Below are 24,958 nucleotides of genomic sequence, written 5' to 3'. Positions count from 1 at the left end.
TTCACAATAGGTTTTCATCAATGGAAAGGCCTGTGTGAAATCACAATTTATAATGGGGCGACAGTGGCTCAGGAGGTAGAGCAGTCGGCTGGTAATTCTGGAGATTCCCGGTTCGATTCCCACTCCTCCTGGGCAGCGTGTTGAAGTGTCCTTGAGCAAGACACTTAACCCCTAATTGCTCCCAATGAGCAGGTTGGCACCTTGCATGGTTGCCTCTGCCATTAGTGTGAGTGAATGGGTCAAATGTGAGGAACAAATTGTAAAGCGCTTTGGATAAATGCAGCCATTTATAATGTAAAGAATGTTTTATTTAATTGAAATTCTTTATTAGGAATTACCCCTTGGTATGAACTAGTTTTCAAGGGGGTCTTCAATGACAATTATACAATATAACATAATTAGATAGATAGATTAAAAAAAAATGCTCCATACTCTAGAGCATGATGAAAATGGATAATTAATTCAGAAATTACAAAAATATATATATTAACGCCAATGATGGCAATAAGTAAAGCTATCAAACACAATTAGGTGTTATGGACATGTACAGCTAATCACCTAAGATATTTTTAGACGGTTGGAACCAGGCAATTCAATTTTTTTTAAACCAAAACAGTTTTCAACCGCTTACACGTCTAATAAAAGCAGACTTGATTGAAATTATTGTTGAACCGGACTATCAAATGTATCCAACATGTATCTTACTGGTTCACAGAAACCCGACATAATGCCACCTGCTTGGCAGATCTCTCAAAAAGCACAGAATAACATTCCACTCTAATCAAATAACACCAGACAATGTAGAAATGTATCCAGCGTGGATCAAAGTAGCCAAAGAAATATTGTAAACACTGTTGCATTATGGGACGGATGATTGACGCGGCGGCCATTTTCCCGCTGGACGGTGGTTCCCATTGTGGCTTGAAGAAGAAAATAAGAGACAAGCGAAACATTTCTCACATCTTCACGTACACTTTTCGCCCAGGTAAGTCATTCGAAATAAGCCACGCTAAATTGATGCTAACTTTCAATTTTAAAAGTTACAAATTGACACGTTTCTGGTGCTATTTAGTAGAGAAAATGCTTTTATTTCGTCGTGGAGAAAAATAACAAACACGGCTGTCGAAACGACGGAGAAAATGCAGTATTTTTCTACACCGTTCAGACGAGGGTTTCGGTTTCAAATTCTGCGCGGGTTTAGTTCGGTTGTACGTAGCCGTTCGGGACCGCTTAGTTGTCCTATGCCTATGTATGGATTCCTTGAGATGTCTTCTTTATTGTCCGGTAGTTGCTCGATACGCTGACAAATTCGTTATTTATAAAATGATCCGAGTTTATGTGCTACTGCTTTGCTCTTCTGCTCTGGGTCTTTATCCCGTTTGCGCATCAAACCGCCGCCATCATCAGAGAACGGAGTGGGCGGGGCCACCGATAGCGTCAGTGCACTGTAGATCCCGCCTTCTCTCACCAGACTGCACGGTGATTGGTTCAACTCTTGTATTTACACACGGATTGCATTTTTAACCAATTGCGTCGTCTTTTGTTTTTGATTGATGTCCTGTCGGGTCGTTGGAGAATGTTTTGTTGTGTTTCAACCTCAAAGTTCACCCGCTCATTGTTTTGGGTGAATTTCAATACGTTATTTCATTTCTTTTAAGTTTCTGGAAGTTATTTTGATGGAGTTGTTTTCCTTAAACATGTAGTCTTCTAGTGGGGGTGAGCACGACCAGCAACCATGAATAACTCAAATATTCCTCCATGGAGAAGACTTGGTCCATTATCCTTCTTAGGACTTATTCACTGTAGGATACGTTATAGGCTACTTACTGGGAACTGTCAAGTTGCCCTGAGTACTCCTTATTTTGGCAACCTTCTATGCAGGTCATGCAAGGATTTGAGCTTTTGTGTAAACAAATAAATAAAAATAGTAATAATAAAATACTGTTGCACTTGTTGGAAGTTGTTGTTGATATTGCTTGGTGTCTGCTAAATATCTGAAATGTAATAACGGCAATTATTAAGCAAGAGGCACAATTGAAAACCTTGAAGACATGTTCGCCTCTGTGATATGTCACATGCTTGAGTGCATTTCAAGTGGGAACAAGATAATCGGTCTGATGGTGTATTTAGTCTTTTCCCTCTTGTCTCCAGGTGACCAGTAGCCATGGCTCGTACAAAGCAGACTGCCCGTAAGTCCACTGGAGGCAAAGCTCCACGTAAGCAGCTCGCTACCAAGGCTGCCCGCAAGAGCGCCCCATCCACTGGTGGAGTCAAGAAGCCCCATCGTTACAGGTGAGGCGAGGCTCCCAGCCGAGGCTATATTCTCTAGATTTGTCCAAATACTCAATTGTTGAGCTCAAGTTCATAATTGGCTCGATTTGTTGTTTGCAACCGAGAGCCATGTAATCAACGGTTACCATTTTTAAGTTGTGTTTTAGTTTTCTCTCTTCAAACTTTTAGCAGAATTTTGTGCAAACGGTGTCATCCACATAAACCAACAAATGTACTTAATTTAGTCTGTGAAATTATCATGAACACTGGTCTCATGCAAGTCACTGAGACGAGGCAGTAGCTGGAACAATGGAGGCAGGGACCAAGAGTGAGGGCGGTCTTGTATCACCACACACCAAAAGTAAAGCAGAGCCCTTAACACCAGACTATGAGCAGCAGCAGGAAGGGGCCTGAGGTTCAGAAGAACAGGAAGTTCAGAGCGCCATAGGTTTTCAGTGGGAGTCGAAGATGTCCGACTACGTCCAATAGGTTCATGAACATGTGTGGCACCATTGAGGCGTTTCCCATGTGCGTCGTTGACTATATTGAATCCCAGATGCTTGAAGTGGGAATGCAATCACACTGATTGGTTGTCAGCTTTAAGACACGGAAGACAAGTCTAGTTTATTCCATGGGAGCAGCACTGTGGCTCAATGGCCCCTCCCACTTTTAGGATGACATCACTCAGAAGCAACTTAACGCCCGTGGTTGGATACAGTATGAGAGGCTCGTCAGCCTTGTATCCCCAGCTGACCCATTTAGTATCCTGGGCCCTCATTTATCAATAATGCGTAGAAAGTGTTCTATTTTCATTCCTAAGCATTTAGAATGTCTCTACGCACAGAAAAATCGGGATTCATCAACCGTGTGTGCACAGGTCGTACGCACACTCCGTGTTGATAAATACCAATGTTCTTACCGTCTATGCTTGTGCATGATTGTAAGCATTTGCATACTGAACCGCCCCTAATTAACCATATATGGTAATGAAACACCCCCATGGAATGTAGGATAATGGACTAAGCGGACTTGAAACTTCACTGAGAGCGAGTCCTCCGTGATCAATCTCGCTCTCAGTGAAGTTTCAACAGAGGTCATCTATTCTAACCAACAAATTGAAGCTAGTGTAGAAAGCATTTTGTTGTGACCAATCTTATTTGGAAGCATGACACACAAATTAATAGTATTTCGCTTTTTATTTTAAACAATATTTAATTGCATTTGGAGGTGGGTGTTCTGCGTCTGCCCCCCCCCCATGCCAAACAAGCAGGCCAACTGCACTCTAAGGGCTCTTGTTCGAGCGTGAGCCCGTTATAATTGCACTCCTGTTGGGTCGTTCGTTGGGTTGGTCAGTCATTAACTACAGTGATGCCAGTAACTGCACACTACTAAGTAACTAGTTATTCTAATCTGATTACTTTTTTCAGTAAATAGTAATCTAATTTTTTACTTTTTACAAGCCAGTAATCTGATTACAGTTACTTTTCCAAGTGGCTGTGCGTTACTATTTCATTACTATCTCATAATGCTGATAAGAGAGCACTGACTTCCATTTGAGTCCATTCAAATGCAAAAAAATATGCCAATTTGGCAAGCCACTGAACATCACAGAAACGATGTGAAAGATCATATTTTGAGTTAAGTAAAAAACATTCTAACTTCATCACGCAACTCATAGAGCCGAGCAAGCACCTTTCCTCTCGATAGCCAGCGGACCTCAGTGTGGAGAAGTAATTGCCGGTGATCACTGCCCATCTCATCGCATAAAGCTGCAAACAAACGTGAATTCAATGGACGGGCCTTGATAAAATTGACAGTTCTTACTGCTTCGTCCAAGACTGTTTTGAGATCAGCAGGCATTTTTTGGCAGCTAGGGCCTCCCTGTGGATGCAGCAATGAATAGATTTAGCTTGCTGAGCCACTGCTTTTACGCGGGTAAGTGCAGAGCAGAGGAGCAGGTGCGTCAGTAAAACTGTCACCACGCACAAGCGCCACTATTTGATAATGATAAGCCTAATTTGAGAGAATAACAAACTACAATACCATGTTTTATATTACACAACGGTTTACAATTTTATTTTAAATAAAAATTATATTATATACATTTTCTATTTTATTTAGTTTGGGAACCACTGTCCTAAAGTGCCTGAGCAGTGGACAGCTGCAACCTTATATGGCCTGATGGCTGATGACGTCTCATGATGACCTGTCTGAGCAGCCAATCATGATTTATGACATTATGCACTTTCAATAAAGTATTATTATATAAAAAAAAAACGGTTGTCATTCTTATGTTGTGGCAGCAGCAGGGGGGGATAACGACGACTTAGTAACCTAGTTACTTTCAAAGTCAAGTAATCAGTAAACTAACTAGATTACTTTTTAAAGGAGTAATCAGTAATCAAATTACTTTTACAAGTAATCTGTAGCATCAATTTAACTATGGCTTCAGTGGATAACCCTGATCACATGCATTTAAGCGATATTTTAATTACAGATACCCCAGTAATAACATTACAATTTAATTCAATACAATGCGTGCCTTCCTCCCGGTCACCAGCAACGACATGTATCGGCCAAATGCGCATCGCAACATTGACTGAGTGGAATCCCTTTCTATTCACATAACTGAATTTGTGATGGAGCTTTGACAGCTGCATGGGTACAGTAACAGTCTATTTCTCGATCCATCTCCAATATATCACGATGGACCGTGCCGGTGGCCAATGACCCGAGGGTAGAGAGGACTTGAATGGGCATGGCATTTGTGCGTTTTGTTCCACGCTCCAATTTGGGTCCCAAATTGCGGTATAAATCAAGGAGAATGTGTCTCGGGTAGCGGACTCTAGTTAATATTATGTTCTCTCGGCAAATAGACTGCCCTATCATCTCTGAAAACAGCTCCCCGCGGAGCGCAGTCAGCGCCCCCCCGTAGTATTCCGATAACGCTATATAGATAAACCATGCGTAAAGAAAGCCCTATTCCAAATGCTATTAAATTGATAGGGTTTGACAACAATAATTACACTACTGTCGCTATTTTACAATTAACCATAATGCATTATGGTTACGGGTCATACAGAACATGTTCGTGTTGAAACTAATGCATGAAAGTATCTCATGTTGCTGTCTTCATATTCTACCGCTTGGTGACATGTACGCACGGTCTGAGCTGTGCATAGATATACGCACAATCTCAAGCATACGTTCATTTTGATAAATCCCACATTTTTCATAGAAATTATCATACGCATGGTTTACGCACATATCTGTGCGTACGCAGCATTGATAAATGAGGGCCTTGGTCTCTAGTATTTTAATAAGTCTGAAAAATATGTGATATGTGGCGGGCCGCCACAGTCTAATTGGTCCCGCCACAGCTTTATAATGAACCAAAAAATTTGTATTACTTAAAAAAAAAAAGTGTATATATATATATATCTCTTTTTAAATATAACGTTTGCCAATAGGGATGTATCAGTAGTATTGGTAGTAGTCGTAATAGTAATCCAGTATATTTTTTTATTTTCTAAAAAATAAACCAGTTCAACACAGGTAACCACCTTTGCTTCATTTCTTTGATGGCTCAAATGTATGCTCTAGTCGATTTTGTGTTTTGAGCACAAAGTTCATCATAGATCTAGCCTCTTTATTTTGCTCTCAAAAGTGCACCAGATTGATGCATTTAACTTTAAAACTTAAAAAAGTTAAAAGTTCCGGGGTGCATGCCCTCAGACCCCCCTAGAGGGGCAGAGGTTTACCCACCACAGTCTCACAAACACTGATATGTATATATGACAGTGGAGTAGAATGTCCCATCACATCCTGCAAGATGGGAGCAAGTCACAAAAGTGTGTTTAGTTCTCCAACAAAAGCGTGTTAGTGGTTCTCTAACAAAAGCGTTTTAGTGGTTCTCCAACAAAAGCATGTTAGTGGTTCTCCAACAAAAGCATGTTAGTGGTTCTCTAACAAAAGCGAGTTAGTGGTTCTCCAAGCATCGAGATACTCTACCTAGGGCCCAGCTACCTAGGGCACAGCTGTATGTGAGACATTTGATTTATGTTGTCCCCCCCCCACACACCCATTAATATCCAGGCCCGGTACCGTGGCTCTGCGTGAGATCCGTCGTTACCAGAAGTCCACTGAGCTGCTGATCCGCAAGCTCCCCTTCCAGCGCCTGGTGAGAGAAATCGCCCAGGACTTCAAGACCGACCTGCGTTTCCAGAGCGCAGCCATTGGCGCCCTGCAGGTATGTCCAGCTCCTAGTGTCCCTCAGCCAATCACGCGTCAGGTCGCTGGGGAAACGGCTGGAGTCTAGCAATAGAATGACCATCTTCCACGCAGCTGAATGGACAGGCTGGCATACATGTGAATGGTAGTTGTGAAGTGACTGAAACTGAAAACAATAGACATTGTGTTTGCTCGCAGGAAAACGGATGCCTTACAAACAAGACTGAGGCCAAACCGATTTCGGTCGTATTAGTCAAAGTATTTGATCGTATGCACCTTTCATCCACACGGAACTGCGTTGTGGCAGCCTGAAGATGCTATTTTCTGAAACCGGCTTCCAGAGTGCGCAAATCTGAAGACGCTCCCCTTGCGTGGCGGTCTTTACAAGCGGTACGAGTCTTTTCCTGAACCGTTGACGTGATAGCCCACCTCTCCCTTAACCCGCATGTGCAAACTCAGCCAACATCACAACCACCGTCGACAACAGATTTACATCTCCCTTACAGTGTTACAGAAGCTATTAACTTGGGTTTGAGTCATAAACTGTCATCGGTAACGTTAAATACAGACAACGTTTGCTAGTCGAAAGGACTGGACACAGGGACAAGTTAAACATCAATCAATTAATTTAAAGGTGCCATGCATTATAAATGTAATTTTTCAGTCTAGCATTGTATTATAGTAATAGGAGTTCGTATCAATGTGTTTTTGGGCCTAAATACTATATTGGCGAATTCCTCAGCTACAGCCCATCCCCTCTTTGCCTCTAGTAAATCAGGTCATGTTGATTTGACGACCTGGTGCACGTCACAGGGCGCTGTTTATAGCGCACGGTGATGTGATTGGCTCTGTGGTTTTAGTAATGCCCGCCTCCATTCTTGCTACCTGCAGGGTGGAAGGTTTGTCCAGAAGATCACTAATCAGCTGAAGCCTGATGCGGTTCCCTCGGTCTTCGACAGACAGACCGGCGTTAGCTCTCGGGACTCGGGAGCGATCGCTAGCTAGTTAGCACCAGCCGGGGCCGGCGTTAGCAACCGGGAGCGTCGCGGAGCATTCAGCCTGCTGGCTACCTAGATCCACTTCAACCAGCGTCGCGGAGCATTCAGCCTGCTGGCTACACAGCTTGTCGGTGTGCTAATAGCCTCTGCAAGCTAACGGTAGCTGGCTAAACAGCTTGTCGGTGTGCTGGAGCCTTTGCAAGCTAACGGTAGCTGGCTACACAGCTTGTCGGTGTGCTGGAGCCTCTGCAAGCTAACGTTAGCTGGCTACACAGCTTGTCGGTGTGCTGGAGCCTCGGCAAGCTAACGGTAGCTGGCTCCAGGCTATTAGCACATCGACAAGCTGCTGGAGCTCCCGACGCTCGGCTGGTTGAAGTGGATCTAGGTAGCCAGCAGGCTGAATGCTCCGCGACGCTCCCGGTTGCTATCATGTGCAGGTCCTTTTCTCAGACCTGTGTGGCAAAGCACTGCACACGCATCATGCAAGCTACACATCGCTGCATGTTGATCAATGGTGGCCCACTCGGTGCATCACAGTGGGCTACTATTGTGCTAACAACAACCGCGGTGTCCGGCTTGTCGGCCGGCATGAGTTCTCGATTTGGGGTGGTTCTCTCCTCCTTGTGTGCCCCCGTTCTCGCGGGTGTCCTGCCGGGGAGCTTGTGGACGCGACAACAGCGGCGGCCGTAGCGTTAGTTAGCTCATAGCTATTGTGTACCACTAGCGTTACGGCGGGCTCGAGCACCCTACGGCTGCCGCCGTTGTCGCGTCCATGGGCTCCCCGGCAGGGTACCCGTGGGGACGGGGGTGTACAGAGAGGAGAGAACCATTTTGTGTCGGGCGTGCATGCCGGCCAGCGAGCCGGACGTCGGGATATGTTGTTAGCACAATAGCTACCAAGCTAAGCTATGTTAGCTTCTAACGGTGTATACACAATATGTACAACGACACAATGATTTACATTATTACAAATATGGTAACGTGGTTGTGGCTTTTACAAATAGTGGTAACATATATATAGATAGACAGTACTGCTACATCTCTATATTTATGACATACCATATTTGTATTGCTACAGTACTGCTCAATACTATTTGGTGGGTGGCTGTCACTCAAAGCATTCTGCTAGTATGGGTGGAGCCAAGCCAATAATAGCCTGCTTTCATGAGGCTGAAAATTGCTGGTTTTGAGTACAAGATTAGAAATATAAAACAATGATTATTTTTTGAATAAAAATTACAGATGTGTTACATAGACTCACAGGAAGTGTGTAAAGTTGCCCAAATAGTGCTAGGAATAGCAGTGCATAACCCCTTTAATACAACACAGGTAGTTTGAGCTGCCTCCGACCGCACCACGGGGCTATTATATTATATACGGCTTTGAGCTCTCTCTCTCTCCTGCCGATTAAAATCCGCAGCTCTTCCTCCTCCTCATCACTGATTGCCTGTGAAGCTGCATTTGCGCCGCAGTGTCGTCTCTCTCCTATCCGTTGGAAACTAGCGTCAGCTCAAAATCACAGAACCGGACGACACAAGTTATCGAAAACAATGACAACATTCCGGTCCGGGGGTTTCAAAATAAAAGAGCAACGTCTAAAACAGGAAAGACATTTATTTTGTAAATTTGTGGCACGCACTTATTTCTTGAGACGATTTCGTTTTTACGGAAACCTTTTTTTTTTTTTTTTAAATGAAATGAAAACGAAAAAGATCAAAAATCGTTTTCGTCTGGACAAGGCCTGAAGCCCCTTTCACACATGAACTCCAGACAATAGCCTGGAGTTTCCCTTTCACACACATAGCACACAGTAGCCGATTCTCTGTGGCAGACATGTTCTCACGTATGAATTTATTCCGCTTGGTTGGGCGAGGGGTGGTGTCTAGTTAGTTAGATTTAGTTATCTAAATAATTTTAGATATTTATTTAATTGGCATGTTAACTCGACATCGTTGCAAATGAGGGCAACCGCAACTTTTTTAGAGTTAAAATTAAGGTATGAAATAAGGGTGAATGGTATTCCGTACAGAGTGAAAAAAGCTGCTAACAGTGTTCCGTACAGTGCAAAAAAATATTACGCCGTGAAAAACTGTAGTCAGACTCTGGAACAAACTGACCAGCACATCATCTTGACTTGATCATTTAAAAAATCTCCCGTTTCAAAGCGTTATTGAACAAAAGCTGACCTACGACCACATAATCACTTTGCACAGGCTAAAACACTTAAAGCACCTCGCAAACTCAGTTGGTCGTTACACTGTCTCAGGACTTGGATGCTGGGAGGGTAAACTCCATGTGGAATCATTTGAAATGTTTTCGTTGGCCCGCTGGGTGCTGTGAAGTTAAGCTCAGGAATCCAGTGTGTGTGTGAAAGGGGCTTAAGAGTCCAAAAGCCCCACTAGAGACCACGCTGCTCCTAGGGAGAACATAAGGTTTGGGGACGAGGCAGCCAGCAGGCTTACCACTAGGGATGCACCGATCCAACTTTTTCAGTCCCGATACTGATACTTGGGCATTGGGTTGGCCGATACAGAGTACTGATCCAATCCATTGTTTTTAATGAACAGTATAGACTTGGACCATCATTTTGGGGTCATTGGACCTAGATTATACACTTTCTCCATTAGAGAGTATAATGGAGCAATAGGCTACTTTAGGGTACGTGTCGGCACAGGGTTAACCCCTTAAGCCCCGCACCATAAATCGATCAGTACAGAACGTATTAATTAATGTTGCATTTCTTTTTCAAATGTAGCCAAGAATAAAGTCTATAACCCTGTCAAAACATCAGTCAAAGTATTTTCAACACTACGTTTGTTTAACAATGATAAGTGTTATTAGTGAAATATGATTTTATAGAAATCTCAGTGCATTGAGTCGGAAACCGGCGCATATTGATGCAAGGAAATGCCGCAGCCAAAAGTGAGTGTAGTCTTTTGAAAGAAGAGACCCAGGGCTTTCGATGGGCTTTCGGATTTAGAAAAACTACACTACCCAGCTAATTTTTCAACATTATTTTCGGGATCATATCTCACGGGTCGAACAAACCTGAACGTTATTGCCATAAAATAGAACGTAGTTAGTTTCTTTACCTTTCTGTGAACTTCTGGGGGGAAAAACGTGCCTCAATCAGATGAAAAATGTACAAAAAAGTAACTGTACTTACAGTAGATTTTATTCACGGTTTTTGCTGCCTTGTCAGGGACGCCTGGTGGTACTAAATCCAGATTCAACTCTGCCATTGGAAAGAGGAGATTTGGCCCCATCCATAGATGTGTGAATTGGCCACAATAAGGTCATTTATAGACCTGATATTCTATATAATCTTTTCAAATAGCATGTGTCCGGATGGCAAAATTCAGTACTGTATCTACAAAAACCCATGTAAATCATCTGCCCTTTATTCATTTGCTTCGATTCTTTGTACACTTGATCTCAAGAAGGTGCTGAATGAGCTCCGTGGCAATTTTCCACATCTGGTCAATGTTGGCATGGTGTTATTCACTGTCAAAGATGAAGAATTCTCCTTTGGTTCGTTACAATTTACTCAAGCCTAGTAACGGACACAATATTCTGACACTGGGAATACATTCAAGAACATGCAAATGGACCTTGTAGAAGTGGAGCAATCTTCCATTTACTTAGGTATGTATTTTTAGGTGAATATTCTGAAAATACGGCTAGGGATTAAGAGGTTAATGAAAGGCATGGTGAGCAGAGAAGAGTCACGGTCAGATGACTGTTCTGGATCGAGTTCCACTTTAACCACTCTTAGGTGGGGTTTATTCATCAGGTCAATGGGTGTTTGTGCTGCAAACACATTTATTTCTCAATAATGGATACTTAAATCAACAACAGAAAATCAATTCATATGAATAATCCTTAATTCGTCATAGTCTATCTGGAACATTATATCATGATTCTGTAACGTTCATTATATTCCAGTCCATTCTTGTATAATTAAATAGATGACGATAGATAATAATTAAATCAGTCCTCAAAGAACAATAGAGCTCATCAAACAAAGGAATTACTTGTCATTATAAGCGTTCTTAACCATCCCGTGAATTCGCTCAGTCCAGAGGCTGATTGTAGACGGGTAAGATAAAAATCTGTTTGATAATTTACTCACGTTTCATATAGACGCACACAATCGGATCAGAGTTTCTCTGATGAAATGGTGAGGTGCGGTTAGTATCTGGGAAATTGTCTGATACCGATAATCTATTTTAGCCTGGTATCGGACCGATATCCCCACTTACCACCTGACCAGACCAAGTGACTGGCCAACATTGCCAGCCCTAGAGCCCCTTGCTAGCTCTTGAGTACAGAAAAGTAAAAATGTCTCTTCAAAACGACATTGCTCTTCTACTTTTTGAGCCACTTAACCTCGAGCCATATTTTCAGAACATTTTCCTAAAAGTACATACCGGTACCTAAGTAAATGGAAGATTGCTCCATTTCTACAAGGTATTTGCATTTTCTTCTCAGGGAATGTATTCCCAGTGTCTGAAGTATTGTGTCTGTTGCTAGAATGGGTAAATTGTAATGAACCAAAGGAGAATATCTATTATTATTATTATTATTATTATTATAATCTTTTTTTTTTATTGATCTTTTTTCCCCCCTCCTTTTTCCTCCGATTTTCTCCCATCCCAATGTTAGTCGTTATGCCAATTACCAATCCCCTTCCTGGTCGCTGCGCACTTACCCCCCACAGTCGGTCTGGGAGAGTGGAGGCTACCACGTGCTTCCTCCGACACACGTCCAGCCAATCAACCGCTTCTTTTCACCTGGCAGCGCGGATTCTCACTGAGAGGGCGTAGTGTGTGGAAGGATCACACTATCCCACTTAGATCCTATCCGCGCTTAGCAGGCGCCCCGACCGAACTGTAGGAGTCGCTGTTTACAACGACCCGGACCCACCCCGCCAGCTTCTCCCACCCTCTAATACTGCCAATTGTATTAGTGTGAACGGCCAGCCAAGCTGGTGACAACCCCGGAGCTGTGAGCTGGATTCGAACAGGCGAATCCAGCCGCTCCGGGGTTGGTGACGAACGCAATCTCCGTTACGCCACCTGACCGCCTTATTATTATATTTTTTTTTATATATTTCATCTTTGACATTGACCAGATGTGGGGGGAACAAATAAAAATCTAAGCAAATTAATAAAGGGCAGATGATTTACAGGGTTTTTTGTAGATACAGTACAGAATTTTGCCATCCGGACACATGCAATTTGAAATATAAAATATAGAATATCAGGCCTATAAATTACCTTATTATGGCCAAGTCATACATCTATGTATCGGGCCAAATCTCCTCTTTCCAATGGCAGAGTTCAAATCCGGATTCAGTACCACCAGGCTCCCGTTACAGGGCAGCAAAGACCGTGAATTAAATCTACTGTAAGTACGGTTACTTTTTTATAATGTCCATTGCTCCGCCATTTTTCATCATCAGATTGAGACGTATTATATTGTATTGTAAGATTGTATTTTATGGCAATAACGTTCAGGTTTGTTCGACCGTGAGATATAATCACGAAAATAAAGTCAGAATTGTTCACAAAGAATATTTTCAGACAATGTATTGTATATATTTTGTGTTTGTGGTGTTTACATTTTTTACTCTGTATTTTGTATCTATTAGTTAAGTCCTGATATTCTGCATGTATTTATTTCTAATTGTCTTGTCATTATTATGATTATCACTGTGTTGTGTTGTGTTTTTTTTTTTTTTTTTTTGCGTTTTATCGCTTTATTTCTACTGGGCAATCCAGTAGGGAGAGACAGAGGAGGAATGGGAGACGGTAGAGCCATATGAAATCCGCGTTCACGGAATCGCAGACGGAATCGCGGAATTAACCAATAAAAATGGAATCAACTGCAAAACGTGGAATATTGCAGAATTTGGCCTAATCTGGACTGAAATTTCGTTTTTGGGTGGAACGTTTGGTGCACACGCGACCGGGGAGGCGGGGACACTACAGCATGTTACACACAACACAGCGGTGCTCAAGCGTCTGGCTGCTTCAGTGTTAACATCGTCAAGAAGCTAAAAAGAAATCCACAATAAGCCCTCAATTCAGAGCAGAACAGTATCCTAATGACTTTTATGCCTCCGGTGATAAGGTGTTTTGCTAATTCTGTCAACGTTCCGTGGACTGGACCCGCAAAAACACTTGCGACACTATTGTGATTAAATAGCTATAACGTTAGGACATGATAGCTTCTAGCTAAATCTAGTGCACCCATCCATTTGTTTAATGCAAACGATTGTCATTACACACTGTCCTTTATAAACTAAATACACTTAAATAGCTATGTAACGTTATAGGACTATAGATGGAAATGATAGCTTCTAGAAGTTCTAGCTAAATCTGGTGCACCCATCCATTTGTTTAATGCAAACGATTGTCATTATACACTGCCCTTTATAATCTAAATAAACTTAAATAGCTATGAAACGTTACAGTACATAGGACTATAGATGGAAATGATAGCTTCTTGCTAAATCTGGTGCACTCATCCATTTGTTTAATGCAAACGATTGTCATTATACACTACCCTTTATAATCTAAATAAACTTAAATAGCTATGAAACGTTACAGTACATAGGACTATAGATGGAAATGATAGCTTCTTGCTAAATCTGGTGCACTCATCCATTTGTTTAATGCAAACGATTGTCATTATACACTGCCCTTTATAATCTAAATAAACTTAAATAGCTATGAAACGTTACAGTACATAGGACTATAGATGGAAATGATAGCTTCTTGCTAAATCTAGTGCACCCATCCATTTGTTTAATGCAAACGATTGTCATTATACACTGTCCTTTATAATCGAAATAAACTAAACTAAAGGTGCCTAAATTATGCATTACTATATTTCATCACAATATAATAGATATAGCTAGGTTACTGACATTGTCATTGTGATAATGTCAGTAGTAGCTAGCTGTATCTATTGTTTACACTTGAAATATGTATTTTTATTTTGTCACAATATTAATTGAAAAATATTGTGTAAAATTGAACTGTATTTCTGAGTTTCAGCACTTAAAAACATTAAATGGACTGTTATATCTTATTCAATTGTGGACATTTATTCATTCCCACTTATTAGACACTATTTCTGATGGTAACATAAAAAGCAAAATACAGAATTCTGAAATATTAAAACGGAAAAAATGGAATTTGGGAAAAGATAAAATGGAATTTGGAAAATAATAAAACGGATTTCATATGGCTCTAGGAGACAGAGTGGGGGGAAGACATTCGGCAAATAACGACGGGTTCAGGAGTCGAACCCGGGTCGGCCGTGTCGTGGCTGAGCGCGCTATGTGGTTCGCCACTGGGGCGCCCATATGTTGTGTTGTCTAATTGAAATTAGAAAAAGAAAAAAAAGAGGCTGGCGTGAGCTGGGTAGTGTAGTTTTATGAAATTTCGATGTCCATCGAAAGCCCTGGGTCTCCTCTCTCTTAAGACTACATACCGGTACATGAATGATGGCGTCATCTCCTCACGTTTAATTCATCAGGTTTCATGGATGCGCAGAGATATTTTATACACTTATATTTCGCTAATAACACTTAAAATCATTGGTAAACCAACGTAGTGCTAAAAATATACACGTTGACTGCTGTTTTGATAGGGTTAGGGTCTTTACTCTTGGCTACATTTTAAAAAGAAAAATGTGTGACGTGATATTAATTTTGACCCAGTACCGGAGCCGTCGGGCTTAAAGGATAACTCCAACATTTTGGGAAATTAGCTTATTTAACATCTTCCCTGGAGTTAGACAAGAAGATGCATACCTTTTTTGTCTCTGTGCGTGCATTTAGCTTTGGGAACAGACGCTCCGTTAGCATAGCTTAGCTTCATCACTGGAAGTGAGGCGGGACAGTACCCTGACGTTCCCTACAGGTTTGTTGATATTCTCATTCCTTCAAAGGATCTGAACCGATTGAAGTTTATGGATACCATGACTTAAAATCCTCTTACCTTGACGATTAAAAGCCTCCCCAATTTAGAAAACAGTAATCCAATGGCTGGTATTGATATACTGCACGCTAACTGAGCTAACCAGCAACCGGACACTCAAGCAGATAACGAGAGCAATGACTTCCTTTCTGGGGGGTTTCAAAATAAAAGAGCGACGTCTATAGCAGCGGAAAACGTTTATTTTGTACATTATCTAACGTTAACACGAACCTAAACTAACGTTACAACTAACCTAAAGTTAGTTTAGGTTCGTGTTAACGTTGGATAATGTACAAAATAAACGTTTTCCGCTGCTATAAACGTCGCACTTTTATTTTGAAAACCCCAGAAAGGAAGTCATTATATTTGCTTTACACATCCTGTTCTGCGTTAGCTCCGGTTAGCTCCGAGCGTCCACTAGTTAGTAGTATATTATCAATACCAGCCATTGGATTACTGTTTTCTAAATTGGGGAGGCTTTTAATCGTCAAGGTAAGAGGATTTTAAGTCATGGTATCCATAAACTTCAATCGGTTTAGATCCTTTGAAGGAATGAGAATATCAACAAACCTGTAGGGAACGTCGGGGTACTGTCCCGCCTAGGGCTGGGCGATATGACGATATTATATAAATATCGGGTACAGTTCATTAACGATACACTTTTTAAACGTATCGTGGATATCGTGATGTTTTGCCCAAGAGGCTTGTGTCGCGTCAATCTGGTCCACACGTTGACACTTTTGAACAGCGCCGCCCCACACACACACTACTGCATCAAAAGTGACTACTTATGATAACAAAGGCATTCGTTTTGTGGCATTAACGTTATAATAATAATAATGCAGGACCTGTTCAGAGGTCTCTATATAGTTACACTTTCAATAACATTAGCGTATTTACATAGTGCCGACCGAGGTCGACCTAGATATAGCAAGCTCGTTCATATCTCAGCCCGTGCTGACTCAGTTGTGCCCATTCTGCGGTCTGTTAATAACGTTTTCAATCAGACAGATGTATGGAAAGGCTTTTATTATAACATCCGTTGAAGTAAAATCATTATGCCTCCAGTCGTTTAGTCCTTCTGCGGAGCTAAAAGCTAAACGTCGGCCGCGGCGAGCTGCCATTGTTATTGTCATTGAGCTCTCCAATGGCGGAAGTAAAAAAGAAATACGCGCTTTCCGATTGGTGCTAAGAACAGCAGGGCGGGTGCAAGCGATGTGACGTAATTGGCAGACGCGACTGTCAATCAAAATGATTCTGTTTGCCGACTGAATGAATGAGAACGTTATTAAAAGATTGCAGCATGGGTACAAATAATACAGTACAGCTCAATACAACAACAGTCAACAGCGGACTGGAGGATGCAGACCAGAGAAAGACTTTCGTCTTGTTTACATCAGGGTCCCCCATTTTCAATTCATCATATTTCATATCTAAATCATATAATATCTCATTGCTAAATATATGCAATATATAATCTAATAATCCAATAATCTAAATCTAATATATAATATAAAAATGCTAAATGCATGGGTATTTTATTTTGTCTTTAATGTTAGCTTGCAAACTCAAATACTGTCTTGGTAAGCCTCATAATGAATTTTGGGGAAAAAAAAGAAACATCGTGATGCGTATCGTGTATCGCCGAAAGGTCAGAAAATATCGTGATATCATATTTAGGCCATATCGCCCAGCCCTAGTCCCACCTCACTTCCAGTGATGAAGCTAAGCTATGCTAACGGAGCGTCTGTTCCCAAAGCTAAATGCACGCACAGAGACAAAAAAGGTATGTATCTTCTTGTCTAACTCCAGGGAAGATGTTAAATAAGCTAATTTCCCAAAATTTTGGAGTTATCCTTTAAGAGGTTCATTTGTTGTTTCAAAACACCTTTCTTAGGCCCAGTCCACACGATCACGGGTATTTTTGACAGAGGTTTTCAAAAAAGAATCCTCCGCACACACGGGTGGTTTAAAAAAATAACCGCGTACTACAGAGTGATGTAATATACATGTAGTACAATGCCAAAGAAATAGGTGGCGATGTAAGTTCAAACATGAAGGCCATTTCAACCAATCAGAAGGGTTTAGCGTTAATACCGGAAACTGAACTGAAGCACGGAACACAAACATCCCTCCTTGCTCACAGCCAAACATTCTACAGCTAGCAACGAATAATAAAAAAAAGTAATTTGTTTGCAGCAAAAACAAAGTGCAATAAACAAAAAAGGATACATTCACTGTGTTCTGCCTCATTTGTTGATGAAACAAAACCAACATCAACACAATTTCCGAAAAGGAAAATAAAATAATTTGAAGTTGAATTTACCACCAAGAGCGGAGAGTTTAGTCTCACAAAAGGATTGCTGATTTTGTTAGCTTACGTGCTAATGTGATTGGGGTTTACCATTATAATAGTTAGCATTACGGCTAGCGTACATAGCGTACAAAGATCACTGGTTTGGTTGGCTTACGTGTGGTTAGCTGGTGAGTCGCTGGTATCGTGGAATGGAGTGGAAATACTTTAATCATCACGTCATTAATTAATGGATAATTGTCATTTCCAACATAAGTTAATGCTTAACATTACACATGGGGAGACTAACATTAGCTTGCTGGACATAGATATAGCAGTCTGGTTAATGTTGTTATATTGCTCTCTATTGATTGTACTAGTAACGTTAATGCTAGTAGAATGAATGGATGAAAACTTTATTTAACAGATTGCAGAATGGGTACAATACAGCTCAATACAAACAATTGTTAAGGGGATGCAGACCAGAAAAAATACTTTTGTCTTGTTTACATCAGGGACCCCCGATATCGCTCGCTATTGATTCTTTACTGGTGATGGTGGCCAGGTCTAATATCTGGACGATATGTTTAGAACAAAAGTTTGTTACAATCATTTTCATATAACGCTACTTGCAACAGCTCTGCCGTAAACACTGGAAATAATCTCGGTTACTATGTCTACACGCAACCACTGAAACCGGGATTCCCCCAAAACTTCACCCTGGACTCCGGTTTTAAATGACCACGGTTGCAGTGTTCGAAAAACCCGGTTGCGTGTGGACGAACAGTGCAACCACGAACATTAAATCACGGTTACATAAAGCCAGGACTAAAGGACTGTCTGAGGCGGTTAGTTGAGTGTCGGGTGGTATGAGTCTGTGGCTGAACGTGCTTCTCATCTTGACTAGCTCGTCGTAGAGGGGGTGGGAGGGATTCTCCAGGATAGCAGCCAGCTTCCTTCTAGCTTCCTTCCTTCCCCCTCTCTGCCATCACCTCTAGTCTGACCAGCTCGACTCCCACCACGGAGCTAGCCTTCCTCACCAGCTTGTTGAGTTTGTTGGTGTCCCTCGAGTTGGTGTAGCCCCCCCAGCATGCCACAGCATAGAAGAGGATGCTGGCCACTACAGACTGGTAGAATGACTGCAGCAGTCTATTGCAAACATTGAAGGACCTGAGTCGCCTCAGGAAGAACAGCCTGCTCTGTCCCTTCCTGTAGAGGGCCTCTGTGTTGACCGACCAGTCCAGTTTATTGTTCAGGTGTACCCCAAGGAACTTATATGACTCCACCACCTCCACCTCCTCCCCTCGGATGGTGATGGGAATCGGGGGGGGGCCTCTTCTTGCCCCTCCGGAAGTCCACCACCAGCTCCTTGGTCTTACTGGTGTTGAGTTGGAGGTGGTTGCTGTCGCTCCACCCCACAAAGCTCTCCACCAGGGCTCTATACTCCTCATCATCGTCGGTGATGTAGCTTACGATGGAGGAGTCGTCAGAAATTCTGCAGGTGGCACCCGCTTGAGTTGCGGCAGAAGTCTGAGGTATAGAGGGTGAAGAGGAAGGGTGACGGCACAGTTCCTTGGGGGGCGCCAGTGTTGCTCAGACAGACTGACTGTCCTTTAGTCTGACGTATTGCGGTCTCTCAGTGAGGTAGTCCTTGATCCAGGCCACCAAACCTGTACACAATCCTGTCCGTTCAACTGATTTTTGAGGAGGGCATTTTTTATTAATTCTTTTTTAACTACATCCATTTTCCCATCTGACAACAGCCTAATTCACACATGAACAGGATGAATACAAGATAGGTAGATAGATAAGATGAACAGTTTGTTTGTTTATTTTACACGTATACAAAACATTAAAAGATGCATTATATAATGCAGAGAAATGTGAAGGAGAATTGCCTGAAATCCCTTCAGGGGCTTGGAAAGCGGCATTCTCCAGTCAGCAACGTGGAGCATACAGTTAGTATGTATCTAGACAATAAGTAAAAAAGAAAATAAAGACGTAGTTTACATAAAGTTGAAATTTCTTTATTGGGAATAACCCCTTGAGATGAAACCATCTTGTTTTCAAGGGGGTCCGCAAAGACAATAATGTATACAATAATGTATAACAAAAACAACAAACAACAAATAACAAAAAAAAATAAAAAACTAGACAAAACAAAACAGAAACAAAAACAACAAAACAACAGAGTAAGCAACGCCAGCCAAGAAAATAAAGTAATCCAAAGATAAAAAGCATACAACAGTATATCAGCAACAACAACACACGACAATAACATGAACTGTAACACCAGCTATGTTTAATCTATCTAATAATATTCTATTGAGGTCCAAAGCATAGGCAGATAGTCTCACCATGAGAGGACAACATATTTTTAAACAATTTAAAAGATGATGTTGATCGGATGTGGACAGGTAGATTGTTCCAGTCGGATGGAGCTTTAAACATAAAATATTTTTTACCAGCTGATTTAAAGGTTTTTGGAACAGAAAAAAAGTGTTGAGTACAATGACGAAGTTGATAATTAGAAGTGAAAGGTATCGTATACTGTTTAAGGTAATGAGGATAATTAAAGTAAATACATTTAAAAATAAACTGTAACCAATGTTGTTGCCTTCTTATTGTGGGAGAAGGGAAGTTGAGATTTTCATACATGATACAGTGATGAGTGTTGTATGAACAGCCAAGAACAAATCTGCATATACGATTGTAAATGGTGTTAAGCGGAACAAGGGTAGTTTTGGCTGCAATCATATATACTATATCAGCATAGTCCATTATGGGTAGTATGAGTTGTGAGATTAGTTTTTTTCGGACCGTAAATGTAAAACTATTTCTATTGCGGTAAAGAACACCCATGCTAAAGTAAATTTTCCTGATGATGTTATCTACATGACATTTGAAAGATAGTTGTTGATCAAGCCATACACCAAGGTATTTGAAGTGTTCTACTCTACGCAGTGATGAACCATCATGACAAGTAATATTATAAGGTAGATTTATTGTTTTAGATTTAATATTCTGACATAACACTAAACATCAATGTGTTTGATAGTTATAAGACACACATACAGATGGTTCAGATCTACATTGACACGACAAGTACAACTGTAACCATTGATGGGAGAATTCTCCTTTTATTTGAACTGACCACAGGGAAAGAAGGGTATGAAGTGGGGACTGAGAAGTATGGTGTTAACTAGTCTCTCTCTCTCTCTGTTCCATCTTTAGGAGGCCAGCGAGGCCTACCTGGTGGGTCTGTTTGAGGACACCAACTTGTGCGCCATCCACGCCAAGCGTGTCACCATCATGCCCAAAGACATCCAGCTGGCACGCCGCATCCGCGGGGAGCGTGCTTAAACACCCCCCCTCCTCCACTTCTATCTCTCCTTTTTATTCACCTCCTCCCTCTCTCTCTCTCTCCTTCCTTCACCAGTCTCTCTTTCCCTCCTTCCTTCACCAGTCTGTCTCTCTCTTCTTAGAGTCTGTCTCTCCGTCCCTCACCTGTTCCCTCCTTCCTCCTGTTGGTAGTATTTAGAGAAAAACTGATGACGATATTATGAATAAAGTGTATAGTGGTGTTTTTTCTTAGTGCTCTCTGCAGCAGACTTAAACTAGGGTACTCTTTTTGTGCATGTACCTGCTCGTCGCCGATCAGGCCCCACCACGAGCACACACACACGCATCTCCCCTATTTGCATCGTGAAAATGTGAGGGGGATGGGAGTGAGGGGGGGAGCAGGGATTTTGGGGCTTCGAAGAGAGGAGATGGCGGGATGTGAAGACGGGGGGGGGGGGGGGGCATTTGTCTGCGGGGAGACACTTCTGTCCTCCCCAGCAGGGTGCTAGAAGAACTTACCATGTCCCCTTCTCCTGTGTTTCCCTACACCCTTACCAGCCACACCCTAGCTAGCGTCCTGAGACGTTGTGCTGGTGTCACCTCAAGGCTGGAAAGTCTGTCCTTATATGCGTGTTTTGTGCAAGTGTTGGCTCTGATCAGCACAGCACATTGTATACAATTCATAAGCATCTTTTGGAGCAGTTGATTTATTATTTAGAATATTCCATTCGTCATGGTTAATGTTTTGTTGTCAATTCTTTTTTTCTTATTTTTTCCTTTTTAAATGCTCATAAACATGCATGGGTTTTTTCATTACGGAAGATATTCACTATTTGTGAAAGGTATGAAAATGGGGGGGATGATTCAAAAACTTTTTTTACAGAGAACAAAACTTATTTGAAATTTTGTAGTTTCTGCTCTTATGAAGCTACTGACTTGTTTTTGGCAACCAAAGGTCGATCCTCACTTGATAGTTATCTTTTCTCCTAATCGACAGAAGAATTAGTGTTTTTCCCTCATGTTCAGAATTGGCTTCATCATCTACTAATGATCTCAAGCCAAAGCAGGACAAACTAAAATGTGATTCTGGTCATCTTTTCTTTTTTTCCTTTAAAATCAAATTTTTTTTTAGTAACGGCTCATTTTTAATATGAAGGACCTTTTTATTACGAAGGTTCGTGGATATTTATATAGTTCTCCAAAACCAAAAGTTGTTGAGGCAGCGGAAAATAAGGATTATATTTTTTTTGACAAATGAGGTGATTAAAAAGTAAAAGGTGAAGGTGTATTATGTAAATCGATGTTCTAATGATCAATAATCCTGGTCAGGGTGGTTCTGCCCCCCCCCCCCCCCCCCCCTCCCCTCTCTCCAGATCCATTGCTCATCCGTGTATCGTTTCTCAGGTTGACTCGTCACCCTTTTAACTTAAATCTTTTATTTTTTTCTTAATTTTGATTTTTTTTCTTTTTTCAAAGTGTTGAAAAACGATGTTTCAATAAAACAATGTTTGTAATTTCCAGATTTGTCATATAAGGTGGTAATAAATGGATGTTACACACACCGTCTTTCTGTTTTATTGTAAGAATTCAGAATTGTCCGATTTATCTTCGGTCAGAAGAATTGTTCCCAAAAGCACACTTGCACAAATGTTTTGGGTTGACATTAGGGATGCTCGATATTGGCTTTTTTACCGATATCGATATTCCGATATTGTCCAACTCTTAATTTCCGATACCGATATCAACCGATACCGATATATGCAGGGTTTCCCACCCCAAAAAACGGAATAATTTCAGGTAACTAATAATTTCACTGGATATATATATAACAAATATTGTTATTGTTTTTTTCTTTTTTTAAACCGATACCGATATTTTCCGATATCACATTTTACTGCCGATATCGGCCGATAATATCGGTCGGCCGATAATATCGGACATCCCTAGTTGACATGCATATAGTTGATTTGATTTGATTTTTATTTAGTACATACAATTTATACAATGGTATAAAAACAAGGGGTACAAGGATAACATGTGAAAGTCTGTCGACTTGTTTCCAACATGGTCCCAAGAAAAATACAATAAATCACAAAGAAAGAGTTAAGAAGATAAAATAGATACAACAACAAGTAGATAAAATAGACAACACAATTTTCTGAAAGAGCCTCATTTCAGCATGTCATGTTCCTGTTCTTCAAGAGTGGTGGCCAAGCACCCTCTGCAACCTATTGTTGCAGATGTCGCTTCACACCCCTCTTGAAGACAGCAATAGTGGGGGAGTTTTGGATGGCCCTGGGCAGAGAGTTCCACGGCCGGCAGGCTGTAGACAGAAAGCCATTCTGTGAATAGGAACCCTTTCTAGGCTCATAAACTGAGAGCTGTCCAGACCGTAACTGTCGTCCGTGGACCTGGCCACGCAGGACAATACGAGAGCATAAATATCTGGGGGCAGATCCATTTAACATTTTATACATATGTCCCAGTTTCAGAAAGGAGACCCTCTGCTCCACAGGGAGCCATCCCACCTCATTGAAGTGACATGGCTCAATATGGGTTCGAGGTGGCAGATTTAGGACCAATCGTATGGTCTTATTTTGGCTGGTTTGTAGCCTGTGTTTACTTTTCACTGTAACACCACTATACCAGTACGTACATGCATAGTCATATTGGCTGAGGATCATGCAGTTGGCAAGCAGTTTCATAGTTTCCAGTGATAAGAACCTCTTTTTTCTGTGCAAAAATTTCACCCTTGTGTTAACTTTTTTGATCACCTTCAGGGCCATTGTTTTCCCTGAGAGTGTTTGGTCGAGGTCTGCACCTAGGTATTTAACACAGTCTCTAGACTCGACACTGAAGCCATTACAGCTTATCTCAAGTCGGGAACATTCCTTTAATTTATGTTTTGAGCTGAATAGAATTGACTCAGTTTTTCCAAGGTGAATCGATAATCTGTTGTCAACTAACCATTTGTGAAGGCTTTCCAGCTCCCTACTGAGACCGGCTTGTATTTCTGCTGTGTCGTCTCCAGACACCAGAAGTGCTGAGTCGTCAGCATACAGTAGGAGTCTGCAGGATACGGCAGACACCATGTCATTAACTCTTTAAATGCCATGCCTGGTTTTCCATTTTACCGCTTGAATGCCACCATCCGCGCCAATGTTAACGTTAATATCGCCTAATCTATGTTTTAAATTATGGCTATGTGTCTAATCTGCCCATCGCATTATCAAAGACTATGTTCCAGACAGTGCTGTGAAGGCAGATTGTTTTTTTATCGCGTCGTTGCCGTTTCAGAGCAGTTAGAAAAGCCCCCGTTTTGATATAAAAAACAACTCATTCTGGAGCATTCTATGAAAATCGTCTTTTAGTGGAATATTCCACAACGTTGATATTCGTCGGCCTTTTTATGAATAGTTTTCAAATAAACGCTAGATGATCAATATTATACGTGCACGCACGCACATTACGGCCGCGCGCGGACAATCGCCTTGTTGATTTCCTCTCGGACTTTTACAGTGAAAACGAAAGAAGAGATTTCACAAAACAGCTTATAACTTCATCAAACTTACTCTGATTATCCTACCACTGATAACATAGAGTCCTTACCTGACATCAGATGGTATCCAACTGGTATATTCCAATTCCTGATCACCATTCGAAAAAATCGATACGTGTATGGATCCAACGCGACACAGTGGTTCTCCATGATCCGCGGAGATCTGAGGCTCCAGAATGAACTCTAGTAACCCCGGCTGGATCAGTGAACTGGAAAATGTGGAGTACCGGATTTTTTTCCCCATTCATTTTCATTGAGTCCATTCCAAAATCAC

At 41.5% G+C, this 24,958-nt stretch overlaps 1 protein-coding gene across 2 annotated transcripts; it reads left to right on the top strand.

Moving 5' to 3' along the window:
* Positions 1-842: 842 nt before the first annotated feature.
* On the top strand, positions 843-22,684 carry LOC311227710 (histone H3.3A). 2 transcript variants are annotated; one of them, XM_084313473.1, is made up of 4 exons: positions 843-985; positions 2,152-2,292; positions 6,367-6,520; positions 21,018-22,684. In XM_084313473.1, exons 2-4 carry the CDS (start codon positions 2,165-2,167, stop codon positions 21,144-21,146), a joined length of 411 nt encoding a protein of 136 aa, XP_084169599.1. In that variant the 5' UTR covers positions 843-985; positions 2,152-2,164; the 3' UTR covers positions 21,147-22,684. The 2 variants fall into 2 exon arrangements, with proteins under 2 accessions (XP_084169599.1, XP_084169600.1); XM_084313474.1 differs by lacking the exon at positions 843-985 and adding an exon at positions 1,108-1,716.
* Positions 22,685-24,958: the final 2,274 nt, after the last annotated feature.

The sequence above is a fragment of the Notolepis coatsorum genome (genome assembly GCF_963971535.1).
Source record: "Notolepis coatsorum genome assembly, chromosome: 1".
In the NCBI taxonomy this organism is placed as follows: domain Eukaryota; kingdom Metazoa; phylum Chordata; class Actinopteri; order Aulopiformes; family Paralepididae; genus Notolepis; species Notolepis coatsorum.
This window is presented reverse-complemented; position numbering and strand designations above follow the sequence as displayed.